Here is a 15730-nt window from a genome sequence, read left to right as displayed (position 1 = left end):
GAGAAGCTACCGCAATGAGACCTGCGTACCACAGAGAGCAGCCCCTGCTTGCCACAACTAGAGAAAGCCCACACGCAGCAATGAAGACCCAGTGCAGCCAAAAAGAAACAATTTTAACATTTTAAAAAACTGTTGTTAAAAAAAAAAAAGAAAGAAACAGACACACCAGGGATGGAGACACTTAGGATGACAGGGCAGGGTGGGTACCATATGACTTGGGATTTCCCAGTCCTAAGCCTCACAGTAAGAACATCTTATTTCCATACTCTGGCATTTTCACAGCATTCTGAAACAGGCATGAATGCCCCCCACTATGAACAAAAATCTACCTTGAAGAAACTTTCCGAGAAGCCAATGGCCTGTGAACAAGAGGAAGGGGTAGCCAGTGGGAGCTCAGGCAACAGGGAGTGCCGTGCTAACAGCAATGCCAGGCTACCCCCCACCCCACCAAAACTGCCCAGCTGCCACCGATTCCCTACTTCTGGGGGGCTCATCCATGCCTTGGACAGTGACCTGGGAAATCTGTTAACATATGCACACCCAGGCCCTGGCCCAGGAGATTCTGTTTTGGCATCCTGAAAGTCTTCCTTTATTAGAGTCACCCAAGACTCTAAGGCTTGGCCAGCTTTGGCATCATTCGGTCTGATCCCACCCTCCAGCACACAAGGCTGAATTAAGGAGGCCAGAGACCCACTAAGGTCACCTATCCATGATACCCTGTGGTAGCAAAGCACAGGAGGACAAGAACTCAGGTACAATTTCCAGCCCAGGGCTCCCTCCACCTTCTCAAACAGGAAGACACCAGAAATCTGGGATTCCTACCACCTGTTTGGGGGGTCTACTAGCAAGGGTTACCTCAGAAAGAGACCTTCTAAGTCAGGCAGAGCCTGCAGACCTAGAAAAGGAAATTTGGTTATAGTTTATAAAGCAAAGACTTAACTTGGAGTTAACTGTGTGCCTGGCACCATACGTGTGCTAACACAGGTAATTCTCACAATGCTATGAAGCAGGTGCCATTCTGGTGCCCATTTTATGGATGTGGAAACTGAGACGTGCCTGAGATCTGCACAGTTGGGCCTTAAGCAAGCAGACTGGCTCCAGAGGCTGGGCTGCTTCAACTATGACTCTACACTGCATACAAGGAGAGAGATAGCTACTACTCACAAGGGGCCTGTCCCAGGCAGGTGTGAGCACACTGTATGTCTCCTGTAATTTCTTCATGGCACCTCTGCATATGATTCTCACTCTACATGTACAAAGACCCGTCCTGCCTTCTGCTGCCAGGCACAGAGAGCCTAACATCTAAGAGTGATCAGAATCATAGCTCACAGGCTCTGCTTCAGGAGGTCTGGGGTGAGGCCCAAGTCCCAAGGATGCTGATGCTGCTGAGTCTGATGGAAGGACCACCCTGGGAGCACCCTGGCCTAGGACATGGTGGGTGCTCCATGTAAGAGTGAGGTGTTGGCTACCACAGATGCATCACAGAATTTCTATGGCCTGTGTTGACTCTGGGGACAAGGAAAGCTCCCTGGATCAAGATGCAGCTGAGGTTTATGGCTCCAGCCTTCTCATCCTCCCAGCCCAGAGGCGTGGGGGTGGCTGGGTCCCTGGTGCTCAGCTGAAGCAAACACAGAGGTTCAGAAATATTTTTGGAAAGAAAATCCACTGTTGAAGAGGAAAATACGACAGCATCGGGGAAGTTTCAGTGTAAAAAAATGAGAAACATCTGAATCGAATTGCCTTTAAAATTACGCCATGTGAAAAAATTAAAGGGAAAAATAGCTCTGGGCAAAAATATGTTTTTAAAGCTTGATGGCCTCCCAAGTGTTAGCAGAGCAGCTCAAGAGGCTGGGAAAGTGCCCACCAGCCGCGGCTTCTGCCGTCTGGTCTGACCACAGGGCTGCTTGTCCTTGCACAGCCCTGTGATGCAGAGGTGTTCCTGTCACACAAGGAGGTGGAACCTCTCAGAGGAAATACCCAGTCCTGAGCATAGCTAGCTTCACAACTCCAAAGGGTGGTCAAGCAACAGAGGCTGCTCGAGCCAGGTGACTTTTAAGGTCCCTCTGCAAATAAGTCACAGCCCAGACCTCCAAGAGCTGGAAGGAAGCAGGCGCTGCTAGGCCACTAAACCAACAAGGGAGGGGACAGATAAGAACTGTCCAGAGCTGGTGCAGAGGCCGGACATACACACAGTGTCAGCAGGCTGAGCTTTGAGGCCCAAATCACCCACAAACAATTTTAAGTCAGGATCTCAAAGCAAATTCAAGAAGGAGATGCTCAGTATGGGAGAGGCAAGGGCCCTGAGCCTCAGACCCCACTCTCTAGGGAAGAAGTAGAAGGCCTGGGCCAGTCCCTTCTCCACCCCATTTCGGTCCCACCTACAAAAGGAGACACTCTGACTTCCCATGAACTAGATGTGCCAACACCGCACCCCTAACACCCTGGACATCCTGCGTGTCCTTTCCAAGCATTGCCACTGGGGACGACTACTGCCCTCATCCCTGACCTCCTCACTCTGGACCCTTACTCTCCTTCTCATTCCTAACGGGGCCAAAAAAGCTGAGTCAGTCTCCAGATACTATCAGTAAAGTGCTGGGAGAGGACAGGGGCTGGAGGCAGCCCTGATGTATAGCGTTTGCCAATTTCCATGGTGTAAAGACTTCCACCCCAGCAAGGTTAAATGACCAACCTAAGGCCACAGAAAAAGCAAGAGACTTCTGGGAGTTGGTGATGGACAGGGAGGCCTGGCATGCTGCGGTTCATGGGGTTGCAAAGAGTCAGACATGACTGAGTGACTGAACTGAACTGAAACTCTGCCACAGATGGCAGTGTTGGAAGGAGAACTTGTATACTTGGTTCTCCCAAGTCTGCATAGTCTGCTTCCAGTGTACCCCTGCCTCTCAGACTGCTGACTTTTTTGGCCGAGGCATGGAGGATCTTAGTTCCCCCACCAGGGGTTGAACCCAGGGCCCTGACAGTGACATCATTGAGTCCTAACCACTGGACCACCAGGGGAATCCCCTTATTGACATTCTGATAGAGGGTTCTAGAAAACTGAAGGTCCTTAAGAACCAAAGATTTAAGTTTCCCATATGCAATGTACATTGTCCTGGGTCAACTACTTCTAAGGGAACCTCTATGTACTATAAACTTGTGACAGAGGTGAGAATAACTTGTATCCTGCTTTTTTACACTTTGCATTAAAACATATGCATGCGTGTGTGCTGAATCACTTCAGTCATGTCCGACTCTGAGACCCAGTGGATTGTAGCCCGCCAGGCTTCTCTGTCCATGGGATATCCCAGGCAAGAATACTGGAGGAGGTCACCATGCTCTTCTCCAGGGGATCATCCTGACCTAAGGATTGAACCCATCTCTCTTATGTCTCTTACATTGGCAGGAGGGTTCTTTACCATTAACACCACCTGGCAAGCCCCAAAACATATGCACATCCCCCATCGTGATAATCATAACCAACATTTTCAGGCTCTATATAATGTTCCATTCAATAGACATTCTACAGTTTGATTAATCAATCCCCTATCACTGAACACTTAGGGTGTTTCCAAGTGTTTATAGTTACAAATAACGTGGAAATGAAATCCTTCTGCCTAAAGGTATGATCACTTTTAGGAATCAAAGTCCTATAACTCCAGGGTTGGGACTGAAGCTCCTGAGGCCAAAGGGCAACTAGGGAGTGGGTGATTGCAGCCCTGCCAGTTCTCAGGGTCTGACCCTTCTGCATTCCTCACCACAGTGCCCCCAACATCCTCAGACAGGACTCCCCCTACTCTGGACAGATGCATAACAGGCCACGAAACACCGAGCTTGTGTTTCTCTTCCGAGAAAGCTGTAAAGCACGGTATGGATCACAGGGACGATCTCAGGGACAAACAGTGTCCGAAGAGCCTAGTGTCTGATTTGGCAGTCACTAGCTCAACCACAGGGAATCAGCTCAGTCCCACCCCTGCTTCAGCAAGCAGGCATCCCAGGATGGTTACCCCATCTTTTCCAGAAAACAACTCAGGGACAGACCCCTCAACAGGTAGCTCTCAGCTCTCCCCCACCCCCTGCCCCAGCCCAGCACACACCAGACAGCACCGCCCCTCTCCCAGGTCTTCAGGCAGACCCTCTGCCCTGCCCACCCATGTTTACACCAGCCCCAAAGCCAGGTACTGAGCCCCCCTCTTGGGCCAGCTCCTCACCAATGCCACCTTCCCTGACACCACCCAGGGCCCCAGGACACCCTCAGGCACTGAGCTCCAGAGCAGAACACAAACATTCCCATCCTGAGAGGGCCTCCATGTGGGAAACCCCCACAACCCCCCTGTGCTGCCTGGCACCCCCTTCTGTGCATCCATCTCACCTGTCCACAGGCCTAAGCCCCTGTGGGCCCACAGCAGAGGTTCTTTGGAACCTTCTAGGACTTAGGTTTCCTGAATGAAAGAGGATTCTTGCTCATGGCATCTCTGTCACCGTGGGTAAGATTTAAGGAAGGTCTGATGTCACGAGATTATACAGACTTGGAATAACATTTGCCAAATATTCTCACAACACAGTTTAGGAAAACAAGGCCCAGAGAAGCGAATGGCCTGTCACACCGGGACCCAGGACATGGCTGAAATGGGGACCCAGGCCAGTGTCCCAGGGCTGCTCCACCGGCCTCCCTTGCCCCACCGGCAGGACACAGACATCATGGTCCCCCAGCCCTCAGGGAACCGCTCCAAGATGCTACTGCTCTGCCCTGACTCCAGGAGGGCTCTTTGCAAATGGGGTGTCCAGAGAGTGGCTCAGGGAGCAGGAGACACACCTGCCTTGCTCCAGTGACAATGAGCCGCCTGCCCCGGGCGACTGGGTGGAGAGGCACGTCCACGCAGTGCAGGAACCTCATCAGCCAAGCACTTCCCTGGGGTCCAGCAATGAGGGGATGGATGGAGGCCTGTGGGGGTGAGCAGGACCACATCTTGGGTGAGGGCATGGGGCAGAGCGAGGTCAGGTGCTTCTGGGGAGCCACTGCACCCCAAGCTCTAGGCCCACTGCCCGCCCCCGCCCCCAAGAGACCAAGACCCCCTCAAGCATCTGTGGTTATTGCCCCATCGGTGACAACCAGGTCTGATGTTCAAGGGCTTTCTCCCAGTTATTCCGTAATTACTCCCTAATTACCACCTCGGTCTGTTCTCAGCTACTGGGACATGACAGTGGAGCGTGCCGCATGGCAGTTCACAATCCACTCTTGGATTCAGAGAGGCAGACACAGGCCAAGGTGGGGACAGCTGAGGGCCTGGAGGGTGGGCCAGAGATGCACCAAGGTGATACAGGCCTCAGGGGCCCACGCATCTCTGCATCAGGCAGAGGGACAGCCTGAGACGTCACCACAGGCCAGGGGAAGGAACAGACCAAATGCAGACCCAGCCAGGCCCAGGACAAGCCAGCACTTGGCCCACCCTCAGCCACGCCTCCTCTCCTTCCACTCATGGCCTGGCTCCCTGACAACACATGCACGGGGTCCACCCTGGCCTTTGGTGCCTTCCTCCACCCCACTGGCCCCTCCTCACAGGGGAAGGGCCTGGAGAGCCCGGCTCCTAGAGGGGACTGGAGTCAAGGGACATCACACAGGGCAGGAGGCCAAGTACCCACCTCCTGGACCAGGAAGGTTGGCCTGGGACCTCCTTCCACTGACTGGGGCCACACATCCTGACAGTTGACCTCCAACTCAGAATCACGAGGAAAAATAAAAACAATGTGGTAACAATGACCAGTTTACTCTTGGAAAAAGTGAATCCTACCCACTCTCTCTTTCCAAATCCTGGGGCTCCAGCTCTAAGCTGCACCCAGCACGGCCCAGCAGTCCCAGCCAGCATCATCTGAGCACAGGTTAGAATTACAGAAACTCAGCCTCACTCTGACTCACCGAATGGGGGTCTGCACTGGAACAAAGCCCCCTGGGATCTGTGTACATCAACGTGTGAGTGGTGCGGCCAGCACTCACACCCCATTCCAGAGAGGGCACAATCCCCCCCACCCCCACTGCTGCCTCTGAGCTGTGCTTCTGAGCTGCGCTTGAGTGGCAAAAGCAACAGGGCATGACTAACTGCGTTTGAATAAAAAGGGGAAGAAAAGAAATCTAAGTCTCTCCATTCCCCAGAGACAGAAATAGTGTTGTGGCCTCCAGATGGACCGCGCAGACACAAGGGGAGGTCTCGCCTTCCCGCCAAACTTTCCCAACGGGATGCTGGCACGGACCAGTGGAAACCAGAGCGTATTTCTCTTTGGGGCAGTAAAATGAGAGGCTGTGGCTCGGGGAGTCCTTCTGTTATAATTAAGTTGGCCAGAAATTCACCTAAGGATGCTAAATTCCGTACCTGACCCTCTAATTACAGCCAGAAGGGATCAGGAGACAATTACTTTCCAAAATAGTCCTTGGCAGGCCAGAGGCAAGAAGCCGCCTCTCTGGCACATGTGTGCCAAGGGAACACACACCCGGGCCGCCCCTCAGCCCCACACCTCCCATCCCTTCACTTTCCCGTTTTCCCGATGGAGCCCAAGATGTCCAAACCCCGCCTTCCCGATCTGGGGGGGGTTGGACCTCCAAGATCCACCTGCAGGCCTCCATTCCAGTGCCTGGGGTCCCCAGAACCTGGAGCACCCTCTGGCTCCCCCCAGGATGTCTGCCACCTGCAGGCCTCCATCCCAGTGCCTGGGGTCCCCAGAACCTGGAGCACCCTCTGGCTGCCCCCGGGATGTCTGCCCAGTGACATCGACCACCCATCTCATTGAATCTCAAATGGACTCATGAAAAACAGCCCCCTCCCCTGCCAAGTGCATTGAACAGCAAGTACCTCCTTGGGCAGCTACCGCGGCCGCAGCCGCCGCCGTGGCCACCGCGAGGGCCGAGGCTTTCCTGCCGGGGTCAGGGAAAGCGAGGCCCTCCAGGATCCCACCTTTGACTTCTTTCTTGTCCGTGGCCGTGGCTGAGGCAGATGTCTCCATCCTAGCCGCACATAGTCCTGGGTGGCAGCCCTGGAGGGGGAGACAAAGGCAATCACCAACGTGTCCCCCAGACCCAGCTAGGAAGCACCAACCCAGGTTCCCAGCCACTGCCCCGTGCTCCGAAAGCAAACAGCTTCCTCCTCTGATCATTGCCAAGGAGAGTTTAATTAATTTTGAGCCTTCTTCATTCTGAGATTCATCTGGTCTTTCAAACGACCTCACAGACAGCAGCCAAGCATTTTCACTGTTACCCAAGATTTTTCAAATCTAAGCAACAAGTTCCTAGTCCCGCACATGGCAAGTAGCAAGAACTATCTTGAGAAAGGAAGTCAGAAGGCAATGCCCCTCATCTCAGACTCACGGGACAAGAAAAATCAATGCGAGGACCACAACAAGGAGGTCCTCAAAGAAAAGCCCTCGTTCTCCCATTCCTTGGCTGCTCACCAGGTCCACCTTTCACTTACTCACATGTATGTTCATTCACTCTTTCATCCATTTGCTCATTCATTCATTCAACAGTTTTCATCATTTATTCACTCACATGCATTTAGTCAATATCTTATTGAGGCCCTACTATGCATCAAGTGTTATGCCTGGTGTTGAGAACACAACCCACAGAGTTGACACCCTACTTGGGAGACATGATAACTAAGGTGGGGGACAGAGAAATGTATGTTTCATTCCCCTTAGTGAGAGGTGGTGTGTGAAGGAAAGCAGAGGGGCAGGCTAGAGCAGCATGGGAAGGGCAGGAAGGCCACCATCCTGCCTCACTAAGGAAGGGATGGGATGCCACTTGAGGGTCTGAGGGAGACTGTGGCAGTCACAGGGCAGGGGCAGGGGCTGCCGGCCTGGGCGGGAGGAGGCTGGTTTGTTCCAGGAGCAGCAAGAAGCTGAGTACAGGCCCTTGGAGTATTTCGAGCAGAAGGGGGACGTGACAGGACTCAACGGTATAAAGGAGTCACCCTACAGGTGTATAGAGAGCAGATCTGGGAGGAAGGGGCCTGACTACAATGACCCAGGCAGATACATGGTGGTTTGGATTAAAGGGACACTGGCTCTGAAGACAGAGCCCACAGTCCTCACTTGGGTATGAGAGAAAGAGGAGTTGTCATGGGTTAAGAGAGGAACCCAAGGAACACAGGGCTCAGGGAACACGCCATCTCCATCAGGCTACTGGGTCACAAGCAGATGTTTTTCTAAGTGATGCTTCCCCACAGATACTGCTAATTCAGTGTTTGCATCAATTATTACAGAACAGACATCCGAAAGCCAATTTTCTTAAAAGAACAGGGGTAGGTCAAAGATGGCTCCTATTTTTGGCTGAGCACTGGGGTGACTGCACAATGGAGCCACTTGCTTGGATGTAGCAGGGGTGAGAAATAGGTTCGGGGCAGGTGTTCAGTTTGGGCCATGTTAAGTCTGAGATGCCTATAAAGACATGCAAAGATTGAAAGAAGGTCCTGCTGTATATAGCACAAGGAACTCTACTCAATATCCTGGGATAAACCATAACAGAAAAGAACATGAGAAGAATGTATGTATAAGTAACAATGAGCCACCTCACTGTACACCCGAAAGTAACACAACAGTGTGAATCAACTGTACTTCAATTAAAAAAAAGAGCAGAGACTGTTAGAAACAAGGCAGAGCTCAGGGAGGGATGGAGGCTACAGATGGGAATATGGCCGGCCCAGAGCAAGATGTCCAAGAGAGAGGGCAGAGAAAGTTCCAGAACAGGACGCAGGGCATTCCAACATTACCAGGAGGGAAAAGATAAACCAGCCAAGGAGAGTGAGCAGGAATGGACGAGGGCAAAGGAAGAGAAAGTAAAATCTCTAGAGGTGTGTTGGAGCCTGGAATCCAACCAAGAGAGAAACAGCTGACAGCAGTCAGCTCCATCAGAGACTCCATGAGGCCCCGGAGCTGCGCGGCAGTGACCAGGGCCCAGGTATGCTCAGGGAGAGATGGTGGCACAGGCACTGAGTCAGGAAGTTTTGCCATAAAAGAAGCAAAAAATGGGGCAGCCACCCGAGACAGCCAAGGAGGCCCATGGCCGCTGTTTCAGAAAGAAGGCAGTGGGTCTCCACACCGGTTGGAAGAGAAGGTTCTGGGCAGGGCTTGTAGGTCGCGGGCAGCAGAAACCAAAAGGCAGTGGTCAGCTCCCTCCCTGGGAGCCTCAAATCTTACATCCACAGGCCCTAGAATGTCACTTTTTAAAAGTCTGCACAATATTCTCATGTTTTTCTAAGTAGAAAGTGGGAGTGCAAAAGAATGCTGGACGTGAGGCAAGGAGGCGGTCGCAGCTCGGCTGACCTGCCAGGCAGACAGCCCCGGCTCTGAACTGCCTGAATTTATCTCACGGGCCAGCCTGTCTGGTTTCAGTCTTGAAAACATCCAGAAAACCCTGGATAGATGAGAGACAGAGAGCTCTCCCTGAGGGTTCTGGTGAGTTACAGGGTTTCCTCTGGCCTTGAGATTTTGGGATCACTGGCTGATCCTTTAAGCCTATTTGTATAATCTGTGCTGTAAGATGCTGGCTGTCTGAGCAGCACCAACAACACCCCCTGGGCCGTGCATGCTCCACCTTCTCTGCCCCCTTAGCCTGGCCCCAGGAACCACCCCTCCCAGCCTTCTGGCTGGCACTTTAGGCCACCGTCCTCCCACATCCTCCTCCCACATTTGATCAGCTGCAATAGACATCATTTCACCCCCAAAGCACCTCACCAATGGGGCCTCTCTAGCCCACATCCTTCCCTTCTGGGTCACAAGCAGCTCTGTCCCACCTTGGGTACCCCTCCAGGGCACCTTCTATCCTAAAAACAGGCACCTTCTCCAGACCAAATCTGATCACAACCCTCCCCCTGGCCAAGGCCTTGCTGAGCCCCCTGGCCTTCAGGTAAAGTCTTCCTGGGTCTACCTGCAGCATCTTCATCCCACCCTGCTCTTTACCTTGACCCTGGCATGCCCACCAGAAACCCATCACCCTTTCTGTATGACAGACTGATATTCTTCCCTCAAGATGCCACTCAGATGTCACCTCCTCTGGGAAGCCCCCCAACTCCTCCCCAATCATGGTCACCTCTGTTTCCAGTCCCCTGCAGCACCCCCATTACCCCTATACTGTATTCATCATCACCACCAGGTCCAGAGCTGCTCCCCACTCAGGCTGGCACAGAGCAACCACTCAGGAAGTGAAAGTGTTAGTCACTCAGTCATGTCCAACTCTTTGTGACTCCATGGACTGTAGCCTGCCAGCTCCTCTGTCCATGGAATTCTCCAGGCAAGAATACAGGAGTGGGTTGCCATGCCCTTCTCCAGGGGATCTTTCCGACCTAGAGATCAAATCCAGATCTCCTGCATTGCAGGCAGATTCTTTATCAACTGAGCCACCAGGGACTCCCTCTCAAGAATGCCTGGCAAAGAAAGTGCATCTCAGATGCAGGAAATCACAGCTCTTGGAAATACAAGTGACTTTGTGAACAATCTGGTTTTTCATCCCAAGAAGCTCAGGTGAGCTTAAACACATCTTGAATTTAGAAGTAAAGACAAAATAATAGCTGGAACAACACACCTTGAACAAGCATTTACCAGGTGCCAAGTTCTTTGCAAGAGTGAGTTCATTTAATCCTTGCAACAATGTATGTAGGAAGAAACCAATGTTCAGAGAGGCTGAGTAACTAGCCCAAAGACACACAGCTTAAAGTGGCTGCACCTGGCCTTGAACCCAGGCTGCTTGGCACAAAGCTGCATTCTGGAGCATCATGGTAAACTGTTCAAGTGAGGACCCTGTGATACAAAGAGATTTGCCCCAGAATTCCCTAGAGGCATTAAGGGACCTGTTGAGTGTGAGGAGCCCTACGCCAGAAGCCCATGAGGATTCAACATGGCCCCTGTCCTAGGGCTGTCTCTAAGGTAGCAAGATTGGTGAATGGGGACAACCAGCCAAGGGATAGGCAAAAGCCGAGGCTCTGTCCAGGGCTGCCTGCCAACATGGCCCTGCAGGGAGTATGGTCCACTGAGGCTGATGGAGGGAAGAAGGAGTTGGTAGTTGTACATTCATCCCTAACTCTTTATTCCATAACTCTTTGTAGACAATCAGTTTCGTGTCTTCACATTGCCGTAGGCTGGGAGCTGGTTAGGCTCCTTCCCCTGGGTCTGACCCCTCTCACACAGCCTGGCCACAACCTGCTATACATCCACCCTACTTAACCATGACCTGCTCCAAGCCAGGGCAGGGCTTCTGCATCCCTGGGTCCCCAGGCCCAGCTGAGCACGTGTTCCAACCCCTTGCCGATGGGACAAAGTGGACCCAGGGAACCAGGCCAGCATCTGGAGGGAAGTGGGCTTGAGGGACCAGAAACCAGGACAGGACTCAAGGAACCCACAGGGTCAGTCCATGTGACCAAACCCAGGCTTCTGGAAGGCAGCCCCAAAGGCAGATGAGGAACCTGAGGGGCTGGCAACTCAGAATCCATGGACTGTAGAGTCAGGGCTGCCATGGCGAATAAAGAGGCTCAGTCAAGAAGGGACCATGACCACGTCTGTTGAGGGACATGAGGAGACTGGAGAGAAGAGGGAGAGCCTGGGGGTTTTCTTGGGGTACAGCAGCTGCAGCTGTCTCATGCCAACATCCCCACCTTGTTATATGGTCAGTGTAGATGGCAGCATCCAGATCATTACAGAGGAAGAGGGGAGCAGCCCAAAGCCACTGTCCACAGAGGGAGAGGGTCCAGGTCCACGGTCAGCTCCTCTGGATGGAACTCTGCCCGAAGCCTCAGGGCGAGCCCACCCCAGGACCAGGAGGACACAGTGGGTGGGAGTGGGCTTATTCAGATTGCCATACCCCAGAGGGCAGTGGGGCTGGGAGTGCCTAGGGTTCCGCAAGCTCCCACGGGGAACTGACCCCGCCGGGACAGAGGTGGGGCCTGCAGGGACCTCTGTGTCACAAGCCTCATCTTCTGCAGACCAGCCACGGCCCTCCCCCTCCCTCTCCTCCAGGAGAGGAAGGCAGCAGACAGAGCCGAGAGGCCGCGTAAATCACAGGAATTACCGGGATTAGCACAATTTCTGGGTAAACACCAGGCGCCCAGGGTCCCAGGCAGCCACTTTCACTCCCTGAAGCTCCTCTGGGGCAGACTCTGCCTGTCAACAGCCTCACCTGGGCTCCAGGAGGCCAGCTGGGGACAGCAGGGAGGGGCGCGGGTCCCCAGGCCCCTGCTGGTGGCCTGTGGTCTGTGCTGTGGGACAGCCCACCAACTCCACAACAGGATCCGGATCAGGAGGGGCTGAGAGCACAGCCCCCGCCAGGTTACAGAGAGTCAACACCCCCACTTTACCCAGGAAGCCATGCTCCTGGGCTTCTGCTGGGAAAGGGGCTGAGAGGCTAGACACAGAGCCACGAGGAGTCCCCTTTCTGTTTGGAGCTGCACACAGGTCACCTGCCCCCCAGGTTCTCAGCACCCACCCCCCCAGGGACACTGGCAGCACCTGAAGCCTCTGAAGACACCCTTGAGGCTTCTCCTGCCATCATTCATTCTGATGCCACAGGTCCAGGCAGAGGGCGGGGGGTAAAATACTTGAACTTTTACAAAAGCTCCACGGGTGTTTCTGATACACAGGCAGGTTTAGGAAAAACTACACAGGGTGCTCATAAGATCGCTTCCAGCTTCCAAATAATTGATAAGTTCCAATTAAAGCAAGGCTGCAGAACCTGGATGGGAACGAAGTGCTCTTCTTCAGTAATTTGAAACAGGAATCTGGTGTTTCCCTCGGGCATGAAAGTGGGTAAAAGTCACAGTGCCTGTGAGCCTGCCACCAGCACAAGCCACAGATATGCTCACAGCATGGGCATCACCTATGCTTAGCACAGCGCTGGCTCAAGGTCAGGGTCGGCACTGAACGCCTCCCCACCACCCTCGCCAGCCGTGCCAGCACAGAAGCACACCTATTAACCTACGATCACTGCAGCCAGCGCAGTCCCCTTCATAATCCTAGTTTTTTTTTAATTGAAGTATAGGTGATGTGGACTTCCCTGTGGCTCAGTAAAGAAGCCACCTGCAATGTGGAAACCTGGGTTCGATCCTTGGGTTGTAAATATCCCCTGGAGGAGGGCAAGGCAACCCACTCCAGTATTCTTGACTGGAGAATCCCCATGGACAGAGCCTAGTGGGCTACAGTCCAACCTATGGGGTTGCAAAGAGTCGGACATGACTGAGCGGCTAAGCACAGCACATAGCTGATTTACAATATTGTGTTAGTTTCAGGTGTACAGCAAAGTGATTCGGTTTTATATAAATACATACATACATATATATAGATAGAGATAGAGATAGAGATATATACATACACACAGGTGGGCTTCCCAGGTGGTACTAATGGTAAAAAAAACCCACCTGCCAATGCAGGAGACATAAGAGACTCGGGTTCGATCCCTGGGTTGGGAAGATCCCCTGAAGAAGGGAATGGCTACCCACTCCAGTATTCTCGCCTGGAAAATTCCATGGACATGGGGAGTCTGGCAGGCTACAATCCATGCGGTCGCAAAGAATCAGACATGACTGAGAACTAACATTTTCACTTCTCATATTTATATATATATATTCTTTTTCAGATTCCTTTCCCTTATAAGTTATTACAAAATACTGAGTGTAGTTCCCTGTGCTATTCAGTAGGCCCTGACTGTTTATCTGTCTTATATATAGTACTGTGTATATGTTAATCCCAAGCTCCTGATTTATCCCTCCCAATCCTATGTATTTTATACTACGAAACGTTATTCTGAGGAGGAGGCCATAGCACAGCAAAGATGAAGCACTCGGAGTGAAAGGACTGGCTTGAGAATAAATTAATTATCAGAGCAGAATGAACGAATCGCTCTGAACTCTGCAACCCAGACTCCCTCCTGCCACTGGGCTGCTTTGAACTCTCCTGAATGAGCGAGTCGCAGGAATCAGAGCGTCGTCCTCGGGCGAAATCCGTCTCCAGGGAAGGGATGAAACCTCTCCTCCCAGCGATGCTGGCCAACTTGGGGCCCTGGCGTGCTCACCTTCTGCCTGATCTCAGCATGCTGCCCGGGTCCCACACGCACGGGCACACACGTAGAGCCACACAACCTACAGCAGTGACCACGACCATGCACACAGTCACATGCGTGAGCATGGACACACACACACATATCCACTGTCACACGTTCATACGGGGTTGTCCACATGACAGTTACAGAGAGATGTACGCACCATGTGTACACACTGGCACACATGTGCATGTACGTGTACAGAGATATGCACACACACACACATATACCCTGGGTACACAAACATATAATAATCAACTGCACAGCCTTGATCACAGACTTGTTTTATGATCAAATGAGATAAAACACCTGAAATTTCCTGCAGTGGAAAATGCAGGTGAACGGTATAATAATTATAACCTCATTACAGCTGAAAAGATAGTAGCAGGCGCTCTCCCTCTCATGGCCCCAAGTTCCCGAGGACTCGTCCAACCTCTGCCATGAGTGGAAGACTGAGCCTTTTCATCTCCCATCACCTCGGTGTTGCCATCTGGAAAATGGACATTCTAAAGGGCGCTCCAGATCCAAGGGTCACCTGATGAGCACCATAGTGTAAGGCCAGCCACGGGGAAATGAAGGATGTCCTGGTTCCTTATGTCAAAGGTATTAGGGAGACAGACACAGACTTCAACTCAGCCCCTTCCCAGTGGATCAAACTGACAATCGCCTCTCCATCCTGAGGGGAAAAGGTAGTAGGGAGTGAGGGGAGGGCTCCCCAGGGCGGCACTAGGCGGGGCACACTCTGCTTGCCCTTCATGCCAGGGACAAAATCATCTCCTTTTAAAACGTGTGCATTTTCTTCTCCCAGAGTGAGAGACATGTCTGTGCTTGGGCCAGTGCAGTCCACACTGGCTGTGTGTCTGACCAGGTGGATTTCCCTCTCTGAGCCTCCCGTGTAACACTGAGCATCCTCCTTACTCAGGGTGGTTGAGAAGGCAGTCAACCTTCCCAGCGTGGCCGTGAACACCCTACAGCAGCAGCACTGCAAACACTGCGTCCTCAGTGGGGTTTGGGCCAAGTTCAACCAGGCACGTGACCCTCTGCAGGTGGGCACCCTTCTCCAAGGAAGACAGGATTCAGGGAGACCAAGGTTCAGTGAGGAGGCATGCCTGCTGGGTCTCAGACACACCTCTGCGGCACCAGCCAGCCAGCCTGGCTGCCACAACCCCAGCCGCTGCCAGGAACTTCAGACCAGAGGCCTGAGAGCTGGGGGCTGGGGGTGGGGGATGTGCAAAGCCTTCCCCGTCCTCCTGTGGCCAGGGATGGGCACCATGCAGAACCCGCTCTCCTCGTGGGGCACCTGCTTATTTATCTCTCCTTGAATGTATTTTCTAACTATGAAAACTCCCTCATTTGTCCAGCCCCTGGGCTCACTGCTGTGTAGGGAAAGCAGATTATAACCCTAAAACGCTGAATTTCTGGACCAGAATAGCAGCCAGGAAGGCCCCGACGACAGGAAACACAGGCCCCTCTGGTGGCAGCCAGCAGCCAACCTCAGACAAGGGGAGCAGGGTGTCGGGAGGGCCGGGGCTGGGCAAGAGGGCTTTTTCTTTCTGGGAGGGAGAGGGTAAGAGCTCTTTGGTGACTCACTCTTCAGAGAGCCTTGCAGTTCCACTTGCCTGCACTTGGGCTCCTTCCCTGAATACATCAGGCTGCCTCCATCCCCCT

The 15730-nt window shown here is 52.8% G+C and overlaps 1 protein-coding gene across 1 annotated transcript in view; it reads right to left on the bottom strand.

The window, feature by feature from the left end:
* The window catches only part of GLI2 (GLI family zinc finger 2), a 264002-nt gene that overhangs the window by 188002 nt on the left and 60270 nt on the right, over window positions 1-15730 (bottom strand). The window contains exon 2 of the mRNA XM_055572919.1: window positions 6840-7020. Coding sequence (XP_055428894.1) covers window positions 6840-6990 — 151 coding nt within the window. The 5' untranslated portion in view covers window positions 6991-7020. The remainder of the gene's footprint in view (window positions 1-6839; window positions 7021-15730) is intronic.

The sequence above is a fragment of the Bubalus kerabau genome, chromosome 3 (genome assembly GCF_029407905.1).
Source record: "Bubalus kerabau isolate K-KA32 ecotype Philippines breed swamp buffalo chromosome 3, PCC_UOA_SB_1v2, whole genome shotgun sequence".
Lineage (NCBI taxonomy): Eukaryota > Metazoa > Chordata > Mammalia > Artiodactyla > Bovidae > Bubalus > Bubalus kerabau.
Note: the sequence above shows the minus strand (reverse complement) of the source record. Positions and strands in the feature narration are given on the sequence as shown.